General features: G+C 36.7%; 1 protein-coding gene across 5 annotated transcripts in view; it reads left to right on the top strand.

Annotated features, from left to right (window-relative positions):
• The window catches only part of SPATA6 (spermatogenesis associated 6), a 137,258-nt gene that overhangs the window by 62,191 nt on the left and 53,028 nt on the right, over window positions 1–22,039 (top strand). For all 5 annotated transcript variants that reach the window (XM_059374666.1, XM_059374667.1, XM_059374665.1 and 2 more), the window contains one exon: window positions 10,932–10,972. In XM_059374666.1, coding sequence (XP_059230649.1) covers window positions 10,932–10,972 — 41 coding nt within the window. The remainder of the gene's footprint in view (window positions 1–10,931; window positions 10,973–22,039) is intronic.

The following is a 22,039-nucleotide window of genomic DNA, read 5'->3' as shown; positions in this document are numbered from 1 at the left end:
AAGGTTTAAGAACAAGAAAATAAAAAATAACTTCAATATAGATATTCCTTTGGAAGATGTTTTTGGAATGCACTGAAGCATCTGATTTCTCTTGATAATTATTAGGTACTTGCCAGTAGAACTGTTAGAGTTTCTAGTAACTTTTGATTGCCATAGTCAGCTACCTATGTAGAGGTACAATCAGAGAGGTTAATAGTGAGGTCAGCTTTTGTTTTTTAAACTTTTTATTTAGACATAATTTCAGATTTATAGAAAAGTTGAAACAGTGTAAAGAATCCCTATATACCTTTCAGAATCCACAAATACTATATTTGCTTTTCCCTCTTCCTCTCTGTCTCCTCCCCAGCACAACCCCGCCTCCATCTCTGTGTGTGTATATAAAGTTTTTTTTTTGGTTTGGTTTGGTTTTTTTTTTTTTTTAAAGATTTTATTTATTTATTTGACAGAAATCACAAGTAGATGGAGAGGCAGGCAGAGAGAGAGAGGGAGGAGGAAGCAGGCTCCCCACTGAGCAGAGAGCCTGATGCCGGACTTGATCCCAGGACCCTGAGATCATGACCTGAGCCGAAGGCAGTGGCTTAACCCACTGAGCCACCCAGGCGCCCTGGTTTAGTTTTTTTTGACAAGGACATTGCTATGGACAGAATTGTGTCCTCCAAAATGTTTATGTTGAAGCTCTAACCTGCAATGTGGTAGTATTTGGAAACTGGGCCTTTGGAAGATAAATAGGTTTAGTTAAGATTCGGAAGGTAGAGCTTTCATGATAGCATCAGGGCCCTTATAAGAAGAAAAACCAGAGATCTTGCTTTCTCTCTCTGCTTCATGAGGACACAAGCAGAAGGTAGCCATCTTCAAGCCAGAACTAGAGCTATCCCCAGAACCTGACTGCACTGGCACCTGGATTTCAGACCTCTAACCTCCAGAACTGTTGTATAAGCCCCTCCCCAGTCTATATGTTATTTTGTTATGGCAGCATGAGGAGACTAATGCAGATATTATGTGATATAATCATGAAAATCAGATAATTGACAATGATATGATAATAATAACTAATCTATAAACTTAACTCAGATTTTGTGCCTTGTCCTCATAATATCTTCATAGCAAAAGAAATTCCACATCATGCATGGGCTTCAGTTAACATGTCTCTTTAGTTTAGTTTTTTTTTTTTTCAGTAAACACATTTCAGCAGTTTAACTTTATAACAATTAACAATAAACGTGTTACATTTTTTCAGTCAATGCCAGCATTTGGGGATTTTTTTCTCTTTCATTTTCATTTGATTTGATTTCTTTTCTGTGTTCCAGAATTCATTGTTTATGTATCACACCCAGTGCTCCATGCAGTATATGCCCTCCATAATACCCACCACCTTACCCCCCTACCACCCACCTTCCCTCCAAACCCTCGGTTTGTTTCTCAGAGTCCACAGTCTCTCATGGTTGGTCTCCCCCTCCAATTTCCCCCAACTCACTTCTCTCTATCTCCCAATGTCCTCCATGTTATTCCTTATGCTCCACAAGTAAGGGAAACCATATGACACTCTCTGCTTGACATATTTCACTCAGCATAATCTCTTCCAGTCCTGTACATGTTGATACAAAAGTTGGGTATTCATCCTTTCTGATGGAGGCATAATACTCCATTGTATACATGGACCATATCTTCTTTATCCATTCATCTGTTGAAGGGAATCTTGGTTCTTTCCACAGTTTGGCGACTGTGGTCATTGCTTCTATGAACATTGGGGTACAGATGGTCCTTCTTTTCACTACATCTGTGTCTTTGGGGTAAATACCCAATAGTGCAATTGCAGGGTCATAGGATAGCTCTATTTTTAATTTCTTGAGGAATCTCCACACTGTTTTCCAAAGTGGCTGCCCCAACTTGCATTCCCACCAGCATTGTAGAAGGGTTCCCCTTTCTCCACATCCTCTCCAACACTTGTTTTTTACTCTCTTTTTAATTTTGACCATTCTGACTGGTGTAAGGTGGTATCTCAATGTTGTTTTGATTTGAATCTCCCTGATGGCTAGTGATGATGAACATTTTTTCATGTGTCTATTAGCCGGTTGTATGTCTTTTTGGAGAAGTGTCTGTTCATGTCTTCTGCCCATTTTTTGACATGATTATCTGCCTTGTGTGTGTGTTGAGTTTGAGCAGTTCATAGACCTTGGATGGCAGCCCTTTGTCTATAGTGTCATTTGTGAATCTCTTCTCCCATTCCCTGGGTTACCTCTTTGTTTCGTTGACTGTTTCCTTTGCTGTACAGAAGGTTTTGATCTCGATGAAGTCCCAAAAGTTCATTTTTACTTTTGTTTCCTTTGCCTTTGGAGACATATCTTGAAAGAAGTTGCTGTGGCTCTCAAGATTACTGCCTATGTTCTTCTCTAGGATTCTGATGGATTCCTGCCTCACATTGAAGTCTTTTATCCATTTCGAGTTTATCTTTGTGTATAGTGTAAGAGAATGGTCAAGTTTCATTCTTCTACACATTGCTGTCCAATTTTTCCAGCACCATTTATTGAAGAGACTATCCTTTTTCCACTGTATGTTTTTTCCTACTTTGTCAAAGATTATTTGGCCATAGAGTTGAGGGTCCATATTTGGTCTCTCTACTCTGTTTCACTGGTCTATGTGTCTGTTTCTATGCCAGTACTATGCTGTCTCGGTGATCACAGCTTCATAGTAAAGCTTGAGATCCGGCAATGTGATGTCCCCAGTTTTGTTTTTCTTTTCCAACATTTCCTTAGCAATTCAGGTTCTCTTCTGGTTCCATACCAATTTATGATTGTATTTTCCAGCTCTTTGAAAAATGCCAGTGGAATTTTGGTTCAGGATGGCATTAAAAGTATAGATTGCTTTAGGCAGTATAGACATATTTTTAAAATTTATTTATTTTTTATTTCTTTTCAGCATAACAGTATTCATTGTTTTTGCACCACAATGTGTATTCTTCTGATCCATGAGCATTGAATGGTCTTCCATCTTTTTGTGTTTTCTTCAATTTCTTTAATAAGTGTTCTGTAGTTCCTCAAGTTAAAGGTAAAGGATTCGTACTTGAGGAACTGCAGAACACTTTAGATTTCTTTAAAATGGATCAGTTCCCTAATCTATCTTTGTGTTTGACACTGATGATTTTGAAGAGCATAGGCCAGTTAATTCGGTTGAATGTCCCTCAATTTGGGTTTGCTTGATTTTCCCTCATGATTTAATTTAGATTATTCATTTCCCCCCAGAATACAACAGATGTGATGTGTTACTCTCAGTGCAACATGTCAGAAAGCATGTGATACTTCTTTGTTACTGGTGATACTCATTTGCTCTTTAATTAAGATGGGGTCTGCTAGGTTTCTGCATCATAAAGGTGCTATCTCTTCCCTTTGTAATTAATGGGGAGATATTTTAAGACTATTATATCCTGTCACCTCGACTTTGACTCCTTTAGCATACATTGATGATTCTTGCTTAAAACAATTTATTGCTGTAAAGTTTGCCAAATAGTGATTTTTAAAATTCCCTTATTCTTTGTACATTTATTACTTGCCCTTCTACTGTAAAGAGTTTTTCCATCTCATTTCTCTACTTTAATGTTCCTATCATTTGACTGCCTTTTTTGTCTAGCCATTGGGTGGTTGTGCTTTAGGGTCTCAACAGCTATTAAAATGCATATGGGAATTTCTTATGATAGAGTGAATTTTCATTAGTGACTTTAATGGAAATTCTTAAACCTTTTCTTGCCAAATTATCCTACCTAAAAATTAAATTTTTATAGGATACCATTTCACCACCATTGACTATTTTAGTCATCATAATAATAGCATGAGGATGAATTTAACTATATTTGATCAGGAAAAATGACAGAGGCCTAGACAGGTTAAGTGGCTTGTTGGAGAGTTCCAGAACAGTCCTGGTTGGTCTGGGGTCCAGGGTTTCTTGCCCCAACTTCCTTCCTCCCACCACTCTTCCCACTTACTCTATTTCCACTTACATGTATTTTTTTTTTTTAAGACAAGTTTTTCAAGCACGTTATCTTTATCTGGAATTTCCATAGTATATAATTCTAATTGTAATTTGTGCAGTCCTTTTGAAGAGATCCAGCATGTCTTGCGTTACAAGAATGTTTATAAGCTTTATCCGACCATTGGTATTTTTGAGGAGGAAATTGAGGGCATCATCCTGGCCCCTTTTTTATTTGCTTAGAATATGAAAAGATGTTAGATTCTGTCTCCTCTTTGAAGGAATCTTCTCTTATTCTCTTCATTTTGAAGATTCTTTTATGAGTTTCATTTCCACCTAAGATTGTAATCTTTTTATGAGCTTCAACTAACCTCTTTGTTTGGTGGTTATTGTTTGTAAAGTAAAATAAATTGGAAATTATATTCTGAAAGCTAGTATGTCATTACTGGAATAGAGGATAATAAATGGTAACATTTTACTATTCTGAGTAAAATAGCAAATAGTCATTTTATATGTATACTTACTAGCAAGATATCTTGTTTCAGCTTTTATTTAAATGTGTGCCTCATCTCACAGAGCAGTGGGCAGCTAAACTATCATTTTAGGTATCCCTTTTTTAGTTTCTTCATTTTTTATTATTAATTAAACATTTTTATCAACTTTAGTAAGCTGTAATTTATATATCATAAAATTCACCTATTCTGAGTACACAACTGAATGATTTTAAGTAAATTTGCACAGTTATAAAATCTCCACAATCCATTCTAAGAATATTTTTATCATCCAAAGGAATTTTCTCATACCCATTTGCAATAAATCTATATTCTCACCTTGAGTCCCTGGGTTGCTTCCACTTTTGGCCATTATGAATGGTGCTACTTTGAGCATTTTCATTGGAGTCTTTGCATAGATACATGTCTTTATTTATTTATTTTTTGATACCTGGGAATGGAATTACCAGTTCATATGATAAATCTGTATTTAACTTTTTAAAAAATTGCCAGTTGTTTTCCAACATGGCTCTGACATTTTACATTCCCACCAACAATGTATGATGGTCTAGTTTCTCCACATCTTTGACAACACTTGTTATTATTGCCTTTTTTTAACCATTCTAGTGGATAGGCAGTCCTGTCTCACTTTAATTTACATCTTTAATTTAATTTACATTTAATTAATTAAGTTTACATTTAATTAATTAATGAATGAAATTACATTTTAATTTAATTTAATTTACATCTTTAATTTAAACTTTAATTTACATTTGACTAAGGGAATTGAATGTTTTTTCATGTGCTTATTAGACATTAGTTTATCTTTTCATGATCATAATTCTTCAGCCACTGATAAGTTTGCTGTTTGCTAAACTTCACACAAAAATGGGGAAAGTCTGAGTCTTTTGCTGATGAGATTTCAGAAAGCAATAGAAATAAGAAAGATGAAAACATCAGAGGTCAGAGTAACCAGTTTCTGGTGAAGGTATCAAAAGTGATCAAGAGACAGAAAACACATGTTATATGTCTTTCCTTTTTAGAAGGTGGGATCCCCTAAGAGATATTAAACCCTGGTTTTATTTCATAAAGCTGGGCATCTTAGCTTTGCTTCCAGTTACAGGGACTGGCATATAACAAATACATGGCTGTGTGCTCCACGAAGATTCACAGGAGAGCAGAGGCCAACCTTAGGATGTTATGTGGGCATTAAAATAGTAATAGGATAATTGCTGATAAAGGACTCCAGGGGGAATACTCTTTGAAGTTTTGTAGGTACACACATTCATCAGTAGGGATGTTTTGCAATAGTAGTAGCACTCACTACCAGAATGGGGTTCAATTCCTTGAAACCATGAAAAAAAAGAAGATAACAGTACCCTTCCAGGTGGAATACTGTAGAGGTTGCCAGAATATGAATTGATTCATAGGGAACACATATTGGCTGTAATCATCAGAATGGAGCTCAAGAATTATTTTGATAGAAAGGATGAGCTAATACAGGGATGCTAAGTTTTAGATTAAAGTTTCTTAAGCCCTTCTTGGTTAAAGTCAGGACTGGCCCTTTAGGACTGAGTCATATTTGAGCCTGGTGGGTGAGGGTCCACTGTGGAGAGAGGAAGGATGCAAAGGCTCTAAGTTATCAGAATACTCCCAGCAGAAATGGTGACCTTTGTACAAAGTGGATCTTTGTTTCTATATTAGATGGTTGCTATGGAAATATTTTGATGACTGATTAACACATTTGTTTGTTTGTTTGTTTTTACAAGATTTTATTTATTTATTTGACACAGAGAGAGAGAGATCACAACTAGGCAGAAAGGCAGGCAGAGAGAGAGAAGGGGAAGCAGGCTCTCTGCCAAGCAGAGAGCCCGATGTGTGGGGCTCAATCCCAGGACCCTGGGATCATGACCTGAGCCAAAGGAAGAGGCTTTAACCCACTGAGCCACCCAGGCACCCCACCACATTTGTTTTTAACACATACAGTTAGTCACTACTTGATACCTGACTAATCTGATTATATATCACATCCATTTTGTTAACAAATCCAGAATGTGATGTCATTTTTGAGACTAAAGGCATTTTGATTCTCTTGTGTGAAATAATCAAAGACCTTAGTTCCATTACTTTTGGACAATAGAGGAGGTCAGCTTCCTGAAATGTAAAGCAGAAATACCTACTCATCTTATGTGTTCTACCAGTCTGCTCACGCTGCCACAGCAAAATACCATAGACAGGGGACTTAAACAGGGGATGTTTATTTTTCTCACAATTCTAGAGGCTAGGAAGCCCCAAATCGAGGTGCTAGCAAAGTAGGTTTCATTCTGAGATCTCCTCTCTTGAGTTGTAGAAAGCTGCCATCTCCCTGTATGCTCACATGACCTCATCTTTGTATACACAGCTTTAGAGAGAGAGGGAGAGTGTGTGAGCACATATTCATGTGCAAGCTGTCTGCTGTCTTTTCTTAGAAAGATGCTCTTTCCATCATGAGGGTCCTGCCTGCATGACCTCATCTAATCCTGATTACTACTCAAATGTCCCATCACTATGGGGGTTAGGACTTCAACATAGGAATTTTGGGAGGAGACCAACATTCAATTCATAACACCTATTCTATTTCATGAGGTTATTAGAGAACCAGGAAATAGCTAACATTTATTGAATGTGTTTTCTGCTGGCCTTGATTCTAAGTACTAATATTCATTGGTTACTTAACAATAATCAAGAATTTTATAGGCGCCTGGGTGGCTCAGTGGGTTAAAGCCTCTGCCTTCAGCTCAGGTCATGATCTCAGGGTCCTGGGATCAAGTCCCACATTGGGCTCTCTGCTCGGTGGGGAGCCTGCTTTCCTTTCTCTCTGCCTGCCTCTGACTATTTGTGATCTCTCTTTCTCTCTCTGTGTCAAATAAATAAATAAAATCTTTAAGAAAAAAAAAAGAATTTTAGATACTATTATTTATCTCCATTTTACAGATCAAGAAACATGAGGTTTAAAGAAGTAAAGTCAAAGGTGATCAAGGTCACAAACACATATATACATGCACAGTCTGAATTAGCTCTAATTTTTCTTCATATTTCTCTCTTTTTTTTAAATTTATTTTTTATTTATTTTCAGCATAACAGTATTCATTATTTTTGCACCACACCCAGTGCTCCATGCAATCTGTGCCCTCTATAATACCCACTACCTCCCACCCCCCGCCACTTCAAACCCCTCAGATTGTTCTTCATACTTCTCTTAAGTGTGACCCATCCATTAATGCTCAGGTTAGCTTTCTCCTCCTTAGGAAGTTTTCTCTGATTGACTTCAACCTTGAGAGATTAATCTCTGATATGACTTTTTAAAATAACATTAATTGCCTGTACCATTCTCGCTTAGCCTCTTCTTTTATGCTGCTGTTATTCAACTTTGTGTAACTTAACCAAGGTAAATTACAAGCATTTCACAAGCATGGGCCATGACTTTTATCTCCTTTATCTCCTGCTTTTAGAATACAGTTAGTGTGAGGTTAGTGGGTAATTATCAGTAAAGGTGATGAAGTGCAAGCGTCGGGAACCTCAGTTAACAGCTGGATCTCTAAAAATAAAAGAAAATTATAAATCTGTCTCTGTTAGGGTAGATTTATAAATGGTTTGTGGAAAGCAGAAGACATACTGGAGTTTTAATATACTGATAATTTTAATATTACATTAGCTGCCAGAAAGGATATATACCAAGTACAGAAATTATTACCTTAATTTTCAAAGTTAGCACGTGTGGAGAATTAGGTTCATTATGTCCATATCATTCTTTTATTTCTGCTGCTGTGGCCAGCTATACATTATTAGACTTTATGGAAGAGAAGTTGAGCTGGGATCTATTTTTATTTTTAATTTTGAAAAGCACTTGAAGTAAGTTGAGTCTTACTGACTTAAAGCGTAAAGTTGGCCTTGTGTGCAAGACATTAATGTTTCAGCTAGTCACTGTAATGGTTCAAGACACTTGGTAAACAAATAGACTCAAAATGGATGAAGGACCTCAATGTGAGAAAGGAATCCATCAAAATCCTTGAGGAGAACACAGGCAGCAACCTCTTCGACCTCAGCTGCAGCAACATCTTCCTAGGAACATCGCCAAAGGCAAGGGAAACAAGGGCAAAAATGAACTATTGGGATTTTATCAAGATCAAAAGCTTTTGCACAGCAAAGGAAACAGTGAACAAAACCAAAAGACAACTGACAGAATGGGAGAAGATATTTGCAAACGACATATCAGATAAAGGACTAGTGTCCAAAATCTATAAAGAACTTAGCAAACTCAACACCCAAAGAACAAATAATCCAATCAAGAAATGGGCAGAGGACATGAACAGACATTTCTGCAAAGACATCCAGATGGCCAACAGACACATGAAAAAGTGCTCCATATCACTCTGCATCAGGGAAATACAAATCAAAACCACAATGAGATATCACCTCACACCAGTCAGAATGGCTAAAATCAACAAGTCAGGAAATGACAGACGCTGGCGAGGATGCGGAGAAAGGGGAACTCTCCTACACTGTTGGTGGGAATGCCAGCTGGTGCAACCACTCTGGAAAACAGCATGGAGGTTCCTCAAAATGTTGAAAATGGAACTGCCCTATGACCCAGCAATCACACTACTGGGTATTGACTCTAAAGATAGAAATGTAGTGATCCGAAGGGGCACGTGCACCCGAATGTTTATAGCAGCAATGTCCACAATAGCCAAACTATGGAAAGAACCTAGATGTCCATCAACAGATGAATGGATAAAGAAGAGGTGGTATATATACACAATGGAATACTATGCAGCCATCAAAAGAAATGAAATCTTGCCATTTGCGACAACTGGATGGAACTAGAGCGTATCGTGCTTAGCAAAATAAGTCAAGCAGAGAAAGACAACTATCATATGATCTCCCTGATATGAGGAAGTAGTGATGCAACATGAGGGCTTAAGTGGGTAGGAGAAAAATAAATGAAACCAGATGGGATTGGGAGGGAGACAAACCATAAGTGACTCTTAATCTCACAAAACAAATTGAGGGTTGCTGGGGGGAAGGGGGTTGGGAGAAGTGGGGTGGGGTTATGGACATTGGGGAGGGTATGTGCTTTGGTGAGTGCTGTGAAGTGTGTAAACCTGGCGATTCACACACCTGTACCCCTGGGGATAAAAATATATGTTTATAAAAAATAAAAAATTAAAATTAAAAAAAAGGACACTTGGTAAACAAACAAGATCTTGTGCCTTAAAAGAAAGCTATTTAATTGACTGACTATTGACTATCCTAGGTCTCTCTATATATAATCATTTCTTTTTTTTGTTTAATAAGGTGGTTTGGTAAAATAAAATATAGAATGTTAGAATGCTTTTGACTAGAATGTGTAAGGAAGTGGAATTGCAAATTATGGTTCTGATTTGCTTGAATGTCAATATACAGAGATTATAATACTTAAGTGTTGACTTCTTTAAGTAATGAGGAAAACCCAAAACCCGCATCTGCAATATAGTGGTCTTTATCCCAGGAGAGAGTTAGAATAGTTTTATGATCCACTTTGTTAGAGATACTGTGCTAGGAACTTTCATAAGCGGTATAATTTAATCATTACTATGACTCTCCGAGGCAAAGTAGGCATTGTCTTCATACTTTTAAAATGAGGAATGAAACACGGATTACTTATATAACTTGACCAAAGTAATATATTTGATAATTGGTGGAATCAGAAATTGCATTTAGGCTTGTTTGACTTAGAACTTGAGACTAATGATGTTGATGATGAAGTTAGTTTATTTATTTTATTTATTTTATTGCCTCACATGTAATACTCGATATAGTATTTAAAACAATTTATGAAAGAAATACATGAGACAGATGAATATGAGACTTAGAAAGGTTAAATAATAAGTTCAAAGTTATACAGGAGGTGCTAGTGACTGAACTGTATTATGGATGTATTTGTCACAAGGTCTGTGCACTTGTGCTACCACACTCTAAAGCTGGTCCTCTTGCCATTATACTCACTTGACTGTAGTGTAGACTCCCAAGAATGGGAACACTTGCAGTTTGGCAATACCTATCAAATACATATATTCAAATTATATTTCATCATAAACTGGTTTATCTACTAAAGATTATCCATTCCATGTAGGTGAATTGATTTAACAACAAAAAAATTATTCTGGTCTATATTCTGATATCTCTAACTCCAATGAAAATAGTATTTGTGTAATCACCTAATTACTGAAGAATGGATACAGATTTTAGCTTACTGTGTATCATCTTTACTCATATGGCATTGTTGAAGGATTTTAAGATACTTTTGAATACTGCTGTATGAAATTATAATCATAGAAATCAAAGAAATTATAAACAAATAAACATAGAAATTGTAGCAAAAATCAAAGATGAAACCAAATTTTCTTCTTTTTGATATGAAATATCTATAATTTAATTCTTTTGTACATCCTTTTTCAGATCATGCTCATCTTGGCTGCTACAGACCCAAGGATTATAAGGTATGTAAGTATAAATCACAGAATGATAATTGTCCTGGCTTTCACATAAAAGCCATAATGCACATAAATGTACATTTCTTATATATATGGTCAGAGATTATTGTAATCATTTAGTCAAGAAAATGGACAAACAATATTGTCATATCATAGAATATCATTATTTTGGCTACAATGTCAAGTGATAGAACAGACTTCTTATTGAATGTCTTTGTACAGCAATTTGTGGCTTTTGATTATTCGTTTAGGTTAATTACTTTTTGAATGTGTTTGTGTATTTGTGTGTGAAAGAGAGACATAGACCAGAGAAATTGGTGGCTACTTTTAGTAATAACTTGCACAGTACTATTTCTCAACTTCATTCATAGACCATCCTTATAATTTTTAGAATATCTGCATGTAATTTGTGCTGTTTTCTTTAAATTCACTTTTTATTTACCTCACTACTATAAATGAAAAATCAGTATCTTATGCTTTAAATGGATGATTGCTCAAAAGGATACAGTGAAAACAAAACAATGTTACAAAGTTCTGGCTAGATAAATAAAACAATGTTACAAAGTTCTGGCTAGGTTGTTTTCCAAAAGCTCTGAGGCATGCTCTCTATTTCTTAAAATGAGATAAGCAACGATAGAGAGGTGTAGGAAACATACCAATAGCTAACTGAAGGTTTCTGACTGAAAGAGAATTGAAAAGATAATATCAGTTTTCTTTTGTAATTCAGTGTTATTTAGTCTATGTCCATGTGCCATGTAAAATAATCCTGTATATCATCCAAAATAACTTTGGATACCATAATAAATTATGTGCCATACCACTAATAGTTTGTGTCCTCCATTTTGATAAGTATCATCTCAGAGTTTGTCTTTTCTGTTCCTAAGTGAAAGCTTTTTGATAAGGTGTGTCAGTGTATTTGAGAAAACAAAACAAAAACAAAATCATAGCTTTCCTTGTAATACCTTTGCTTATTTACTTGAAGACAATCTATTCTGTGTTTACTAGCACAGAACAGCATAGTTTGAGTACTTTGCCATGCTTTTGGGCATGATAAAGGAAGTATGGGACAGTTAAGTAATGAATCAAGGCAATGTATGACTGAGAACTCAAATCTAACAGAGTATCAGAATCATCTAGGTGGAACTTTTTAAAAAATTCATTCCAGGTACTAAATTGAAATTGTTGAGAAAGGAGACTGGAATTTTTAAATTTTTAACACATTTCCAGGTGATTCTGATGCAGCTCTCTTGCCATCTATCCAAGGATTGGCGTTTGAGAACCACTAGCATAGACTATGAGTATAGCATTGGTATTGGTGGAACTGTCTCTTGCATAGTGTGTGTATATGGCTGTGCCCTTGTTTAAGGCTGCTGCTGCAAGAGTGTGTGCTTGGCATAATTCACCTGTTGCAGATCTGTCCTATTATGTGGAATGTATTACACACACACACACATAAAAGCACACTGGTGTGTGTAATATATATGCATGTGTACACACATAGGTCAAAAAGCATAATATTCCTTATCTTGCAGGGTAGCCACCCTCATTTGGTCTACCTAAAGGATAAGCCTGTCTTTGTACATTTCCCTCAAGTTATGCTTCATGATTTTTATAATCATGTATTTATTTTCATCTTTATTTGCATCTTTGTTTAAAATATGCTTGTTTTCCTAATCTCTAAGTTCCAGGGTGGTAGGGACCTTACTGATCTGCTTATTGATAATTGCTAGTACCTAGAATATTAGCTGATATATGGTGTGGATTCCTAATATATGTGTATTGAACAATTTTTTTTTAAGATTTATTTAAGAGAGAGAGAAAGATAGAACAAGTGGGAGGGGCAGGGGAAAGGGAGAGAGAATCTCAGACAGACTGCCTTGAGTGTAGAGCCCAACCCCAGCATGACCTGAGCCAAAACCAAGAGTCATACGCTTAACCAACTGGGCCACCCAGGTGCCCTGAGTGGGTTGTTAAGAGAAAACAAGTAAACCAAATATATAAAAATACAGAATGGAGAGACAGGGATAAAGTTTATAAGCTACTAATCTTTATCTTATTAGAGTGACTGTAATCCAGCTCTATGTTGGCTGGTCCATTTAAAGATAAGTGTACAGTCTTCTTTCCCACTTGAATTCTTTGAAAGAACTGAACTTTAATTGTCTCCCACTATCATTTCTGGATTCTTCACTTTTAGGGTTAGAGTGAAGTTGATCATTCATACTATCCTTGTTAAAGCAGTAGGTGGTAAGTAAACTCACAGGATTATTTTTATATTCAAGGGGTAGATTTTCATTGAAATGCATATATAGCATTGAAGACTGCTAGCTTCTCTATGGAAAGAATGAACGTTCTTATAGGCACATAGTAGCTGGCTAATAAATATTCAGGGAATAGAACACTAGGATTTCTACAAGTAAAAAAAAGTCATAAAGGTGGGAGTGCTTACAAAAAAATTTCTGGAAAAGGACTTTGCTTGAATCCTGTTCAGAAATATATTTTGCATAGACAAGAGAAAGAAAGCAATGTAAAAAAGTCTTAGGATTTATATATATATACAGGGTCCTGGGAGAAAAGAGAAAAGAGAAACAAGTAGTTTCGTTTGAGTAGAGGGTAGTACTGAGGGATAAAGGCTTTTTAACATCCTTACTTTTCTATTTTTCTTATATCTTCTTATCTCTATATCTGCTGCCTCCCCTTTTAAGATTTGTAGCTGTTTGATCATTATCTATTCTTTTGACCAAACTCAACTCTCTTTACCTTGGAAGCCTTATAACCCAACTGTTCTCATAAATTCTTGTATTCTTTTCACTTCTTTTTTTTTAATTTTTTATTTTTTATAAACATATATTTTTATCCCCAGGGGTACAGGTGTGTGAATCGCCAGGTTTACACACTTCACAGCACTCACCAAAGCACATACCCTCCCCAATGTACATAACCCCATATTCTTTTCACTTCTACCATTACTCCCCTGAATCATTGACTTCTTCTCTCCAATGTAGTTCCAATATGCCTGTGTCGTAGGCATTCATTTAGTATATGGGTTCTCAGTGGAGATTGTACCACTCAGTAGAGTGTACCATCTCAGTGGAGATTGTCGAGGTGGCATTTAACAGGTACCATTATTACAGTAATTTAGGGGAAGTACTCTTGATATTTTATAATAAGGGATGCTAGATATTCTGTAATAGTGGGACAATGCCAAACGGTGAGGAATTTTTATGTCCCACATGGTTTTTAGCTGTCTCACCAACCATAATGGAGGTGAAAAACATGTTCATAGTTATTAGAACAATTCTAACTCTACATAAAACACAGGTACCTTTACATTGTTTTGAGATACATATTATAGGGATACAAGTATTTTATAAAGCTTATACCTTTGTTTTGTTAAAAATATGTGGTATAGTATTACACTGTGATGAAGTATAGGGCAGCTCATTTATTTTCCTGGTTTTCTTGTACGGAATGGCTTATGATCTTCTTACATTTTAAAACTCCAAACTATTTATGTAAGTGACTGTAAGCATCCACTATGTTTTCTAGAATAGTCATGCTTGAGCATTTATGTATTAAAGTACATATTTTAGGTCATGTTCCATTAATTTCTCTTTATACTACAGTTAAGACAATTTGTTGATTTTTGATACATTTCATTTCAAGATATAAATGAAGGCAATACAAAATATTTGTTTTTAAATGAGAACTGTCTTAGTTTGGGCTACCATAATATATATCATAGACTGGGTGATTTAAATAAGAGAAATTTATTTTATCACAATTCTGGAGGCTATGAAGTACAAGATCAGGGTGCCAGCCAGTTTGGTACCTGGTGACAGCTCTCTTCCTAGCTTGCAGACAGCTGCCTTTTCACCATGTCCTACATGGCAGAGAGACAGGAGTGCATGAGAGTGCAAGCTCTGGTATCTAAGAACAGTAACCCTTTCAGATTAGGACCTCACCCCAAAGACCTCATTTAACCTTAAATCCTTACTCCAAATGCAGTTAAGTGGGAGTTAGGACTTCAACATATGAATTATCCAGAGACACAGTTTAGTCCATTGCAGGGACTTTGGGAGTGAAGGTTGAAAAAATCAACGATGCCATATGTAATCAGTGTATGAGTAAATGAATGGATATATATCTAATAACAGAGTATTTCTGAAAGGATTAATAGAACCCATTTTACCTGAGTCTTGATAAAGATATCCTTTCTAGCTTCAAATTTGCCTTCAGTGCTATTGATCATTTTGTTCTCTTGTTGATTCTGTAACACACAGTCCAACCTAAGTTCCACTTCTTCTCCTTCTCATTTTCCATACATAATGTCATATTCTACTTTGTCAGAGAACATATCAGTCAGTTGTGGATGGAATTATCCTCCATTATCTTCATCTCTACTTCAGTCTTTCTGTTAATTTCCACTTTCTTTTTCCTTCTACTCTGCCTTCTTAATAACATTAACACCTTCTTTGCCTTTATTTATTTATTGGCTCCATCTCTTTTGACCACAAACATAATAATAAAAATCAAGTTAAATGTATATAATGGGTTCCAGTTTTAAAGCTTTTCATATGGATTATATCACTGGATTACATGTAGCCTTATAATTAAACAATAATTTTTATTCCCATCTTAAATGACAGAAAACAAATTCTACAGAGCTCCTGAAAAAGAGCATACCTCTCAGTCTGCATCGCCCTATCTTTATCATCCTCTCTTTCTCCTTCTTTTTACTGCTAGACATTCAAATGAACATTGCTTCCACTTCTTTATCCATTACTTCTAAACTATTTGGGGAAAATGAATTTTATGAGAACTCTCAAGCCGGAAAGTTCTTATATTTCTTTGAAAGGGATAGGAAACCACCTTAGTGGAAGTGGAGAAGCAGACCTGGCTTTAGGCAAAGTTATGATATATGTGTGGAATATATGGTTGATTTTGAGTAGCCTTACATCACTCTTAGCATCCTCGAATGCCTAAGCATCGCTTTATTACACTGGGTGCCTCTTGGACTTAGAAGAATATGGATTTAATGTATCTTCCTAAACCCCTGAAAGTAAGTGTAATGTTTTGTTCATTTTATCCTCACTTGCTATCAGGCATATAGGTGTCTGGTGGACACTTACATATTGTTTGAATTTATGAATAAATATCACATCAAGGTCAGAGTTTTCTGCTTGGATTTTTTATTCCCTACCACTTAGTTGTTCCTGCTGCTCCTGAACTTACACACTGTTCCCATGGTGTCATCACTATCCTTCTCCAGGTCATGTCTGTATTTCTACTTCTGGATTTTTAACTCATTCAATGTAATGCTAGAAGTTCTGAAACTTTACTATTTCAGTGTCTTAATGAAATGTAAGTGTATTTGTCATTAACAACACAGTGCATCTGTTTCTTAAAAGCCTGGCTGTGACCTAAGTCACATCTTATATTCCATTGACAAGAACTGGTCACATATCTAGAAGCACAGGAGGAAGAGTGGCCAGCAAGTAGAAACCTGGTTAGGCCGCTGATCCCGTTCATCTTATACCAACCACATAAGAGGGAACACAAATTTTAGGGGACAGCTAACCGTTTCTGACAGTCTGCCCCCCTGGACACAAAATATCTCTGCATACCTTTCTTCCCTCACATAGAACATACTCATGTCCTCCTCAAGAAAGACCACTCAAAGTTCCATGCAGGGGCACCTGTGTGGCTCCGTTGGTTAAGCATCTGCCTTTGGCTCAAGTCATGATCCTGGAGTCCGGGGATCGAGTCCTGCATCTGGCTCCCTGCTCAGGAGGGAGTTCGTTTCTCCCTCTGACCTCTCCCCTGTCATGCTCTCTCCCCTTCTCACTCTCTCAAATAAATAAATAAAACCTTGGCCGGGGGGAGCTTCCATGCAATTACTTGAGTCTAGCTTGAAGGCCAGGATCTTTGGGTGATGGAGGGCCAGTCCATCAGACCTGCATTGGGTGACCTGTGAGTTGACATACTCTTTCCCCTCTCTCATATTCCCACCCTACCTGAACCCCATTTCTAATATACTCTGTTAGAGTAGGAACAGGATAGCTGAGAAAATGGGATACTTGGAAAAGGAAGAACTAGAAGGTAAAGAGCAATTGTCAGTCTGCAGCAATGCTGAATCCTGCCAGGCTTGCCATCCTGATAGCAGAAGGATTTCTTTGCATAGACATTGCTGAAATTATGATGCTTACAACAGTAACTGTATGGTTAAAATTATAGTGTAATTGTAACAACTTGAATCTAACTTGGAGGGGCTACAGACCTAAAGGGAGGCAAACACAGGAGTCTGGCAATATTGGCCAGTGGGTTGCTTGCATACTTTGTGCCTCCGGCCCCTTGTTGTCTCCAATGGGAGACCTGACACATCCATAGTTCTAGGAAGATGGAAGGTATGCGAGCAATTTCTCCTAAAGGTATGTTTTCCCAAGGAGAAAACAAGAAAAAAAACCTAAAGACATTTTCATGATATTTTGACAAGTGACACAGGTCAGTTTTATAGTAAAAAAAGGATTGTGATGTGGCCTGTTCACCCATGGGCCTGACTGGAGGATGGATTTAGTAGCTTAATGTTTTGTTCATTTTCCCATGACCTTCCTCTTAAAGACTCACAAAAAGAAATGACAAAGATAGAGACATATAAGTATTGTTAATGAAAGACAGACTTCCACTGGGGATATGAGTTTTCAGACCTGATCACATAATGAAAAGATTACTAAAGGTTCTGCATTCCTTGAAGACAAAGCAAGCATTTGGGAAGTTGAGCAAAAGGAAGTCAGAGCCCAGCCTCAACACCAAGATTCACTCACCTCACTATGTGGTCAGAGAAACTCCCAGGAGGGAAGCTCGAGAAGTCTCAGAAAAATAAAGTTTCTATATTGAAGGTCTTCACTGTGGTAGCAAGGGTATATCTATTAATATCTTAATGGGCTTCTAGGATTGTCTACTGCCAAATCACCAGAAGTCCAGCACAATAACTGAATAGTCTGTTGATACCAAGCAAAACTGGGTTTGTGACATAATGCAGTAAGGGAAAGCCATCACCTTGACAGTTGGAGTAGTGTCTCTGAAAGGGGAGGAGGGTTAAGGGCAGGTACTTATAGGGTTTTGGGGTCTGAACTCCAGTGTTTCAAGGTAGGGCTTTTACTGAGGGAATCTAATTGACAAAGTTTGTGATATAAAAGTTTAGGATTGGGGCACCTGGGTGGCTCAGTGGGTTAAGCCACTGCCTTCGGCTCAGGTCATGATCTCAGGGTCCTGGGATCCAGCCCCGTGTCAGGCTCTCTGCTCAGCAGGGAGCCTGCTTCCTCCTCTCTGCTGCCTCTCTGCCTGCTTATGATCTCTGTCTGTCAAATAAATAAATAAATAAAAAATTAAAAAAAAAGTTTAGGATTAATGGACACAAAGATTGGGGTCTTAAAGCAAGTCTTGACAAGTGAACAGTTTATTTGATAAGGAAGGATTTGTCCATTTCAATGATCTGTCCTGAGAAGGGAATTGTTTGCCCAGATTAAGAATCTATTGTTTCGAGAAGGAAGTTGATTGATAATTGAGCAGACTGCTTTCAGGTAAATGACTTATGGGAATGTCCTGAAGCAAATGATGGTTATTTACTGGTTTGTAACATAATTTTGGGGGGCAAGAATTTCCTTAAATTCATGGTCAAGTCATGTTCAGGTAAGTGGGCCTCATTTCTCTGTTCTGATAGTTATACCATGTGAATGCAGGTGGTCTCAGTTCTCATGTGGCTCACTAAAGTTATAAATGCTTTGCCATCAGTGTGTTGCACATTTTTTGTTAGATCTATTCCTAGAAACCTTATAGTTTTGGTTCCTACTGTAAAGAATATTTTATGTAAAATTACCTTTTTGTGTATTTTATTGATATATAAGTTTGAAGTTGATTTTTGTATAACATTCTTATCATAGTTATTCTTGAATTTTTTAATAGAAGAAACTGCAAATAATCATCTGCAAATAATGAATTTTATTTCTGCTATTGAAATTATTTCTCTGTCTTAACTGATTAGAATCTTCAATACGATGTTCAGTAAAAGCAGTAATAGTGGATGTGACAGAGACATTTATTGCTTATTTGTTATTCATGTCCTCTTCCATCCTTTCAAGCCGTCTTTCGGGTATATAGGGCCTACTCTCTCTGGGCTATGAAGGAAAATTACGTGGATCCCTTCCAGGGTGAAGCGTAAATGAATGGGTATGAACTCTCTCTCATTGCAGTGATAATGAGGCCTCATGTTCTGGATCAGACAGCCATAAGTTGTTCAGAGTGCCTCATCAAAACAGTCCTTGGACAGTTTTGTGAAGTGTAATTTCTCTTGCTAACCTCTATTACTGTAAAGCACAGGGGGAAATGAACCTTTATTATGTTAAGCCACTGATTTTCAAACTTAATTTGCTACTGCAACATAGCCTAATACAGTGTGCCTTCTTGTCTTGATCCTGTCTTTGATAGGATCATGTCTAAGGTTTCACACCTTTGAATGTTATTTGCAGTAGATTTTTGTTAAATATCCTTTAACAAGTTAACAAAGTTCTTTTTGAAATTCCCTGTTTGCAAAGAATGTTTTTTTGATTATAAATGGATGTTGAATATTATCAAACGCCTTTTTTGCAGCATCTATTGAGTTGATTAATAGATTTTCTAATACTAGCCTATCCTTGTATACTTTGAGTAAACCCAATCTGGTCACGTTATGTTCTTTTTCTTTAATGTTACTAAATTTAATTTTTTAATATTTTATTTAACATTTTGTCCATAGATGGCTTCTAGTAAGGGTGCTCTGTAATTACCCTTCTGCTATCCATTAGTGATTTGGTAGCATTATTATGATTGCATCATAAAATTAATTGGAGATGTCTTTTTTCTTTGAGGACAGTTTGTTCCTGAGCTCTATATTTTGGGTTGTTAGTAAATCAGATTGTGAGACCATCTTCTGTGAGACCTTCCTTTTAGGCATCCTGAGGGGCTTGGGCTCTGGGAGTTTTCCACTTGGGAGATCTGCCGTAGGTCTCTCGTATGTCACTGGCCTGAGACCCCCTTACTTGGTAGCTATTCTACTTTGCTTCAGTTTCCTCTGCTATGAAGTACAGAAGATTAAAATATCTACCCCATAAGACTGTTGTGGGGATGAAACAAGTTATTTATATAAATGCATAGAACAGTGGTCTAAGATGGGACACACACACACACACACACACATACACACACATACACACAAGGATTGATCTATTTAAGGAATGACTTATCACTTTCATTGCATTATTTTAGAATTTCTTCTGAATCCTCCAGTATAAAGGAAGTACATCTTACTAAAACCAAACCAGATAGTTGAGCGTAAGGATTTTTAAACTAAATAAGATAGGAATTGATTACTTACTTGAAATAGGATTCACTAAGGAATTTTCTTGGCAAAACGGAGAAACTGCTCTTAGTTACCAATATCTGTTTCTGTCTTCTTCTTCTTCTTCTTCTTCTTCTTCTTTGCGGGGGGGGGGGGGGGGGGGGATTTATTTATTTGGGAGGGAGCACAATCAGGGAGGGGAGCTGGTGGAGGAGAGAGAGGATCCCAAGTAGGCTCCCCACTGAGTGTGGGGCTTGATCTCATGACCCTGAGATCATGACCTGAAACCAAAAGTTGGAGCCTAACTGACTATGCCACCAGGTGTCCCTGCTTCTCTCTCTTTGGATGAGAACTGTACTTTCTTATCATCAAAGCAATACCTATACTGAACTTTTTTCCTGCACTCCTTATTCTCAACTACTTCCCAGCTAATTCCGTTAGAATTATTTTTATTTATTTCTTAAATTTTTATGCCCCACAACAAAGGAGAAGTTTTAGAGCATGTTGTTGACTACCAGGCACTAAGTAACTTTCAACAGATACTTGATGGATAAGTGAATTTCCTGTTTCCCATTATACTTAGTAGTTAATTCTTCCTTCTATTAATTGGATCTTGAAGTTCCTATAAATATAAAATGTTATGGGGCGTCTGGGTGACTCAGGTGGTTAAGCCTCTGCCTTCAGCTCAGGTCATGATCTCAGGGTCCTGGGATCGAGTTCCACATTGGGCTCCCTGCTCAGCGGAGAGCCTGCTTCTCCCTCTCCCTCTGCCTGTCACTCTTCCTACTTGTGCTCTCTCTCAGTCTCTCTATCAAATAAATAAATAAAATCTTTAAAAATATATATATATATAAATGTTATAGCCATTAATATGATTTAACTTATCAGATTATCATGTAAACAACTTTACAGGAATCTCATTTCATGAATATAGTATAACCAGACCTTTAAATATCACAAGTTTAAAAAGTGTGTCATTTCCATCATTACATTTATGAAATTACAATTAATTTTATATATGAAGCTTTTCTATTTACAACAGTTTTAGATTGGGTCAAAAATACTAAATTTTTTATCTTGATACACTTTAACATTTTGAAATTGTTACATATTTGAGGTCTCGGCATTTAAAGGATAATTTCCATAAATGTAAAAAAAAAAAGAACTTTATGCTGAAACATGAAGATTGCTATAAACAGAGGACATAAATATTATTCTGTCTCATGAGCTACACCCTCTGCTTTGTGTTTTCACTAGTCTTACCACATTTTTGTGGCAAACCTGGGAGATCATTTGCCTGGTTTATAGATAAGGAAAAACTTGGAGGGGAAATGACCTGCTCAGGCAGGGATTTGAACCCAAGTCTTTGGACTGTAAGCCAGTGTTCTTGAGGAATCATCCAGGAAAGGAACTCTTCTGTAATGAGCCAAAAACATTAATATTCCATTTGATTTCTGAAGTGAATAAGTACCCTATGGAAAACTCATAAGAGCTATGGAAATGTTTCTTAAGCTAAGGTTTAAGACTGAAAGTTTGAAATGGATTCTTATCAAAGACTCACCCCCTCATTATACATTTCAGTCCTCTGTTTAGATATAAAACATTACAGTACAAATATTTACTCTAATTCCACGCAAAGTCTACATCCTGGCGGTGATCCCATTGCACAGTTACTTGTTATAGACCTCTTTAGTTCTAAT

The sequence above is a fragment of the Mustela nigripes genome, chromosome 14 (genome assembly GCF_022355385.1).
Source record: "Mustela nigripes isolate SB6536 chromosome 14, MUSNIG.SB6536, whole genome shotgun sequence".
Taxonomy (NCBI): Eukaryota; Metazoa; Chordata; class Mammalia; order Carnivora; family Mustelidae; genus Mustela; species Mustela nigripes.
The sequence above is the reverse complement of the archived record's forward strand: the minus strand, read 5'-3'. Positions and strand labels throughout refer to the sequence as shown.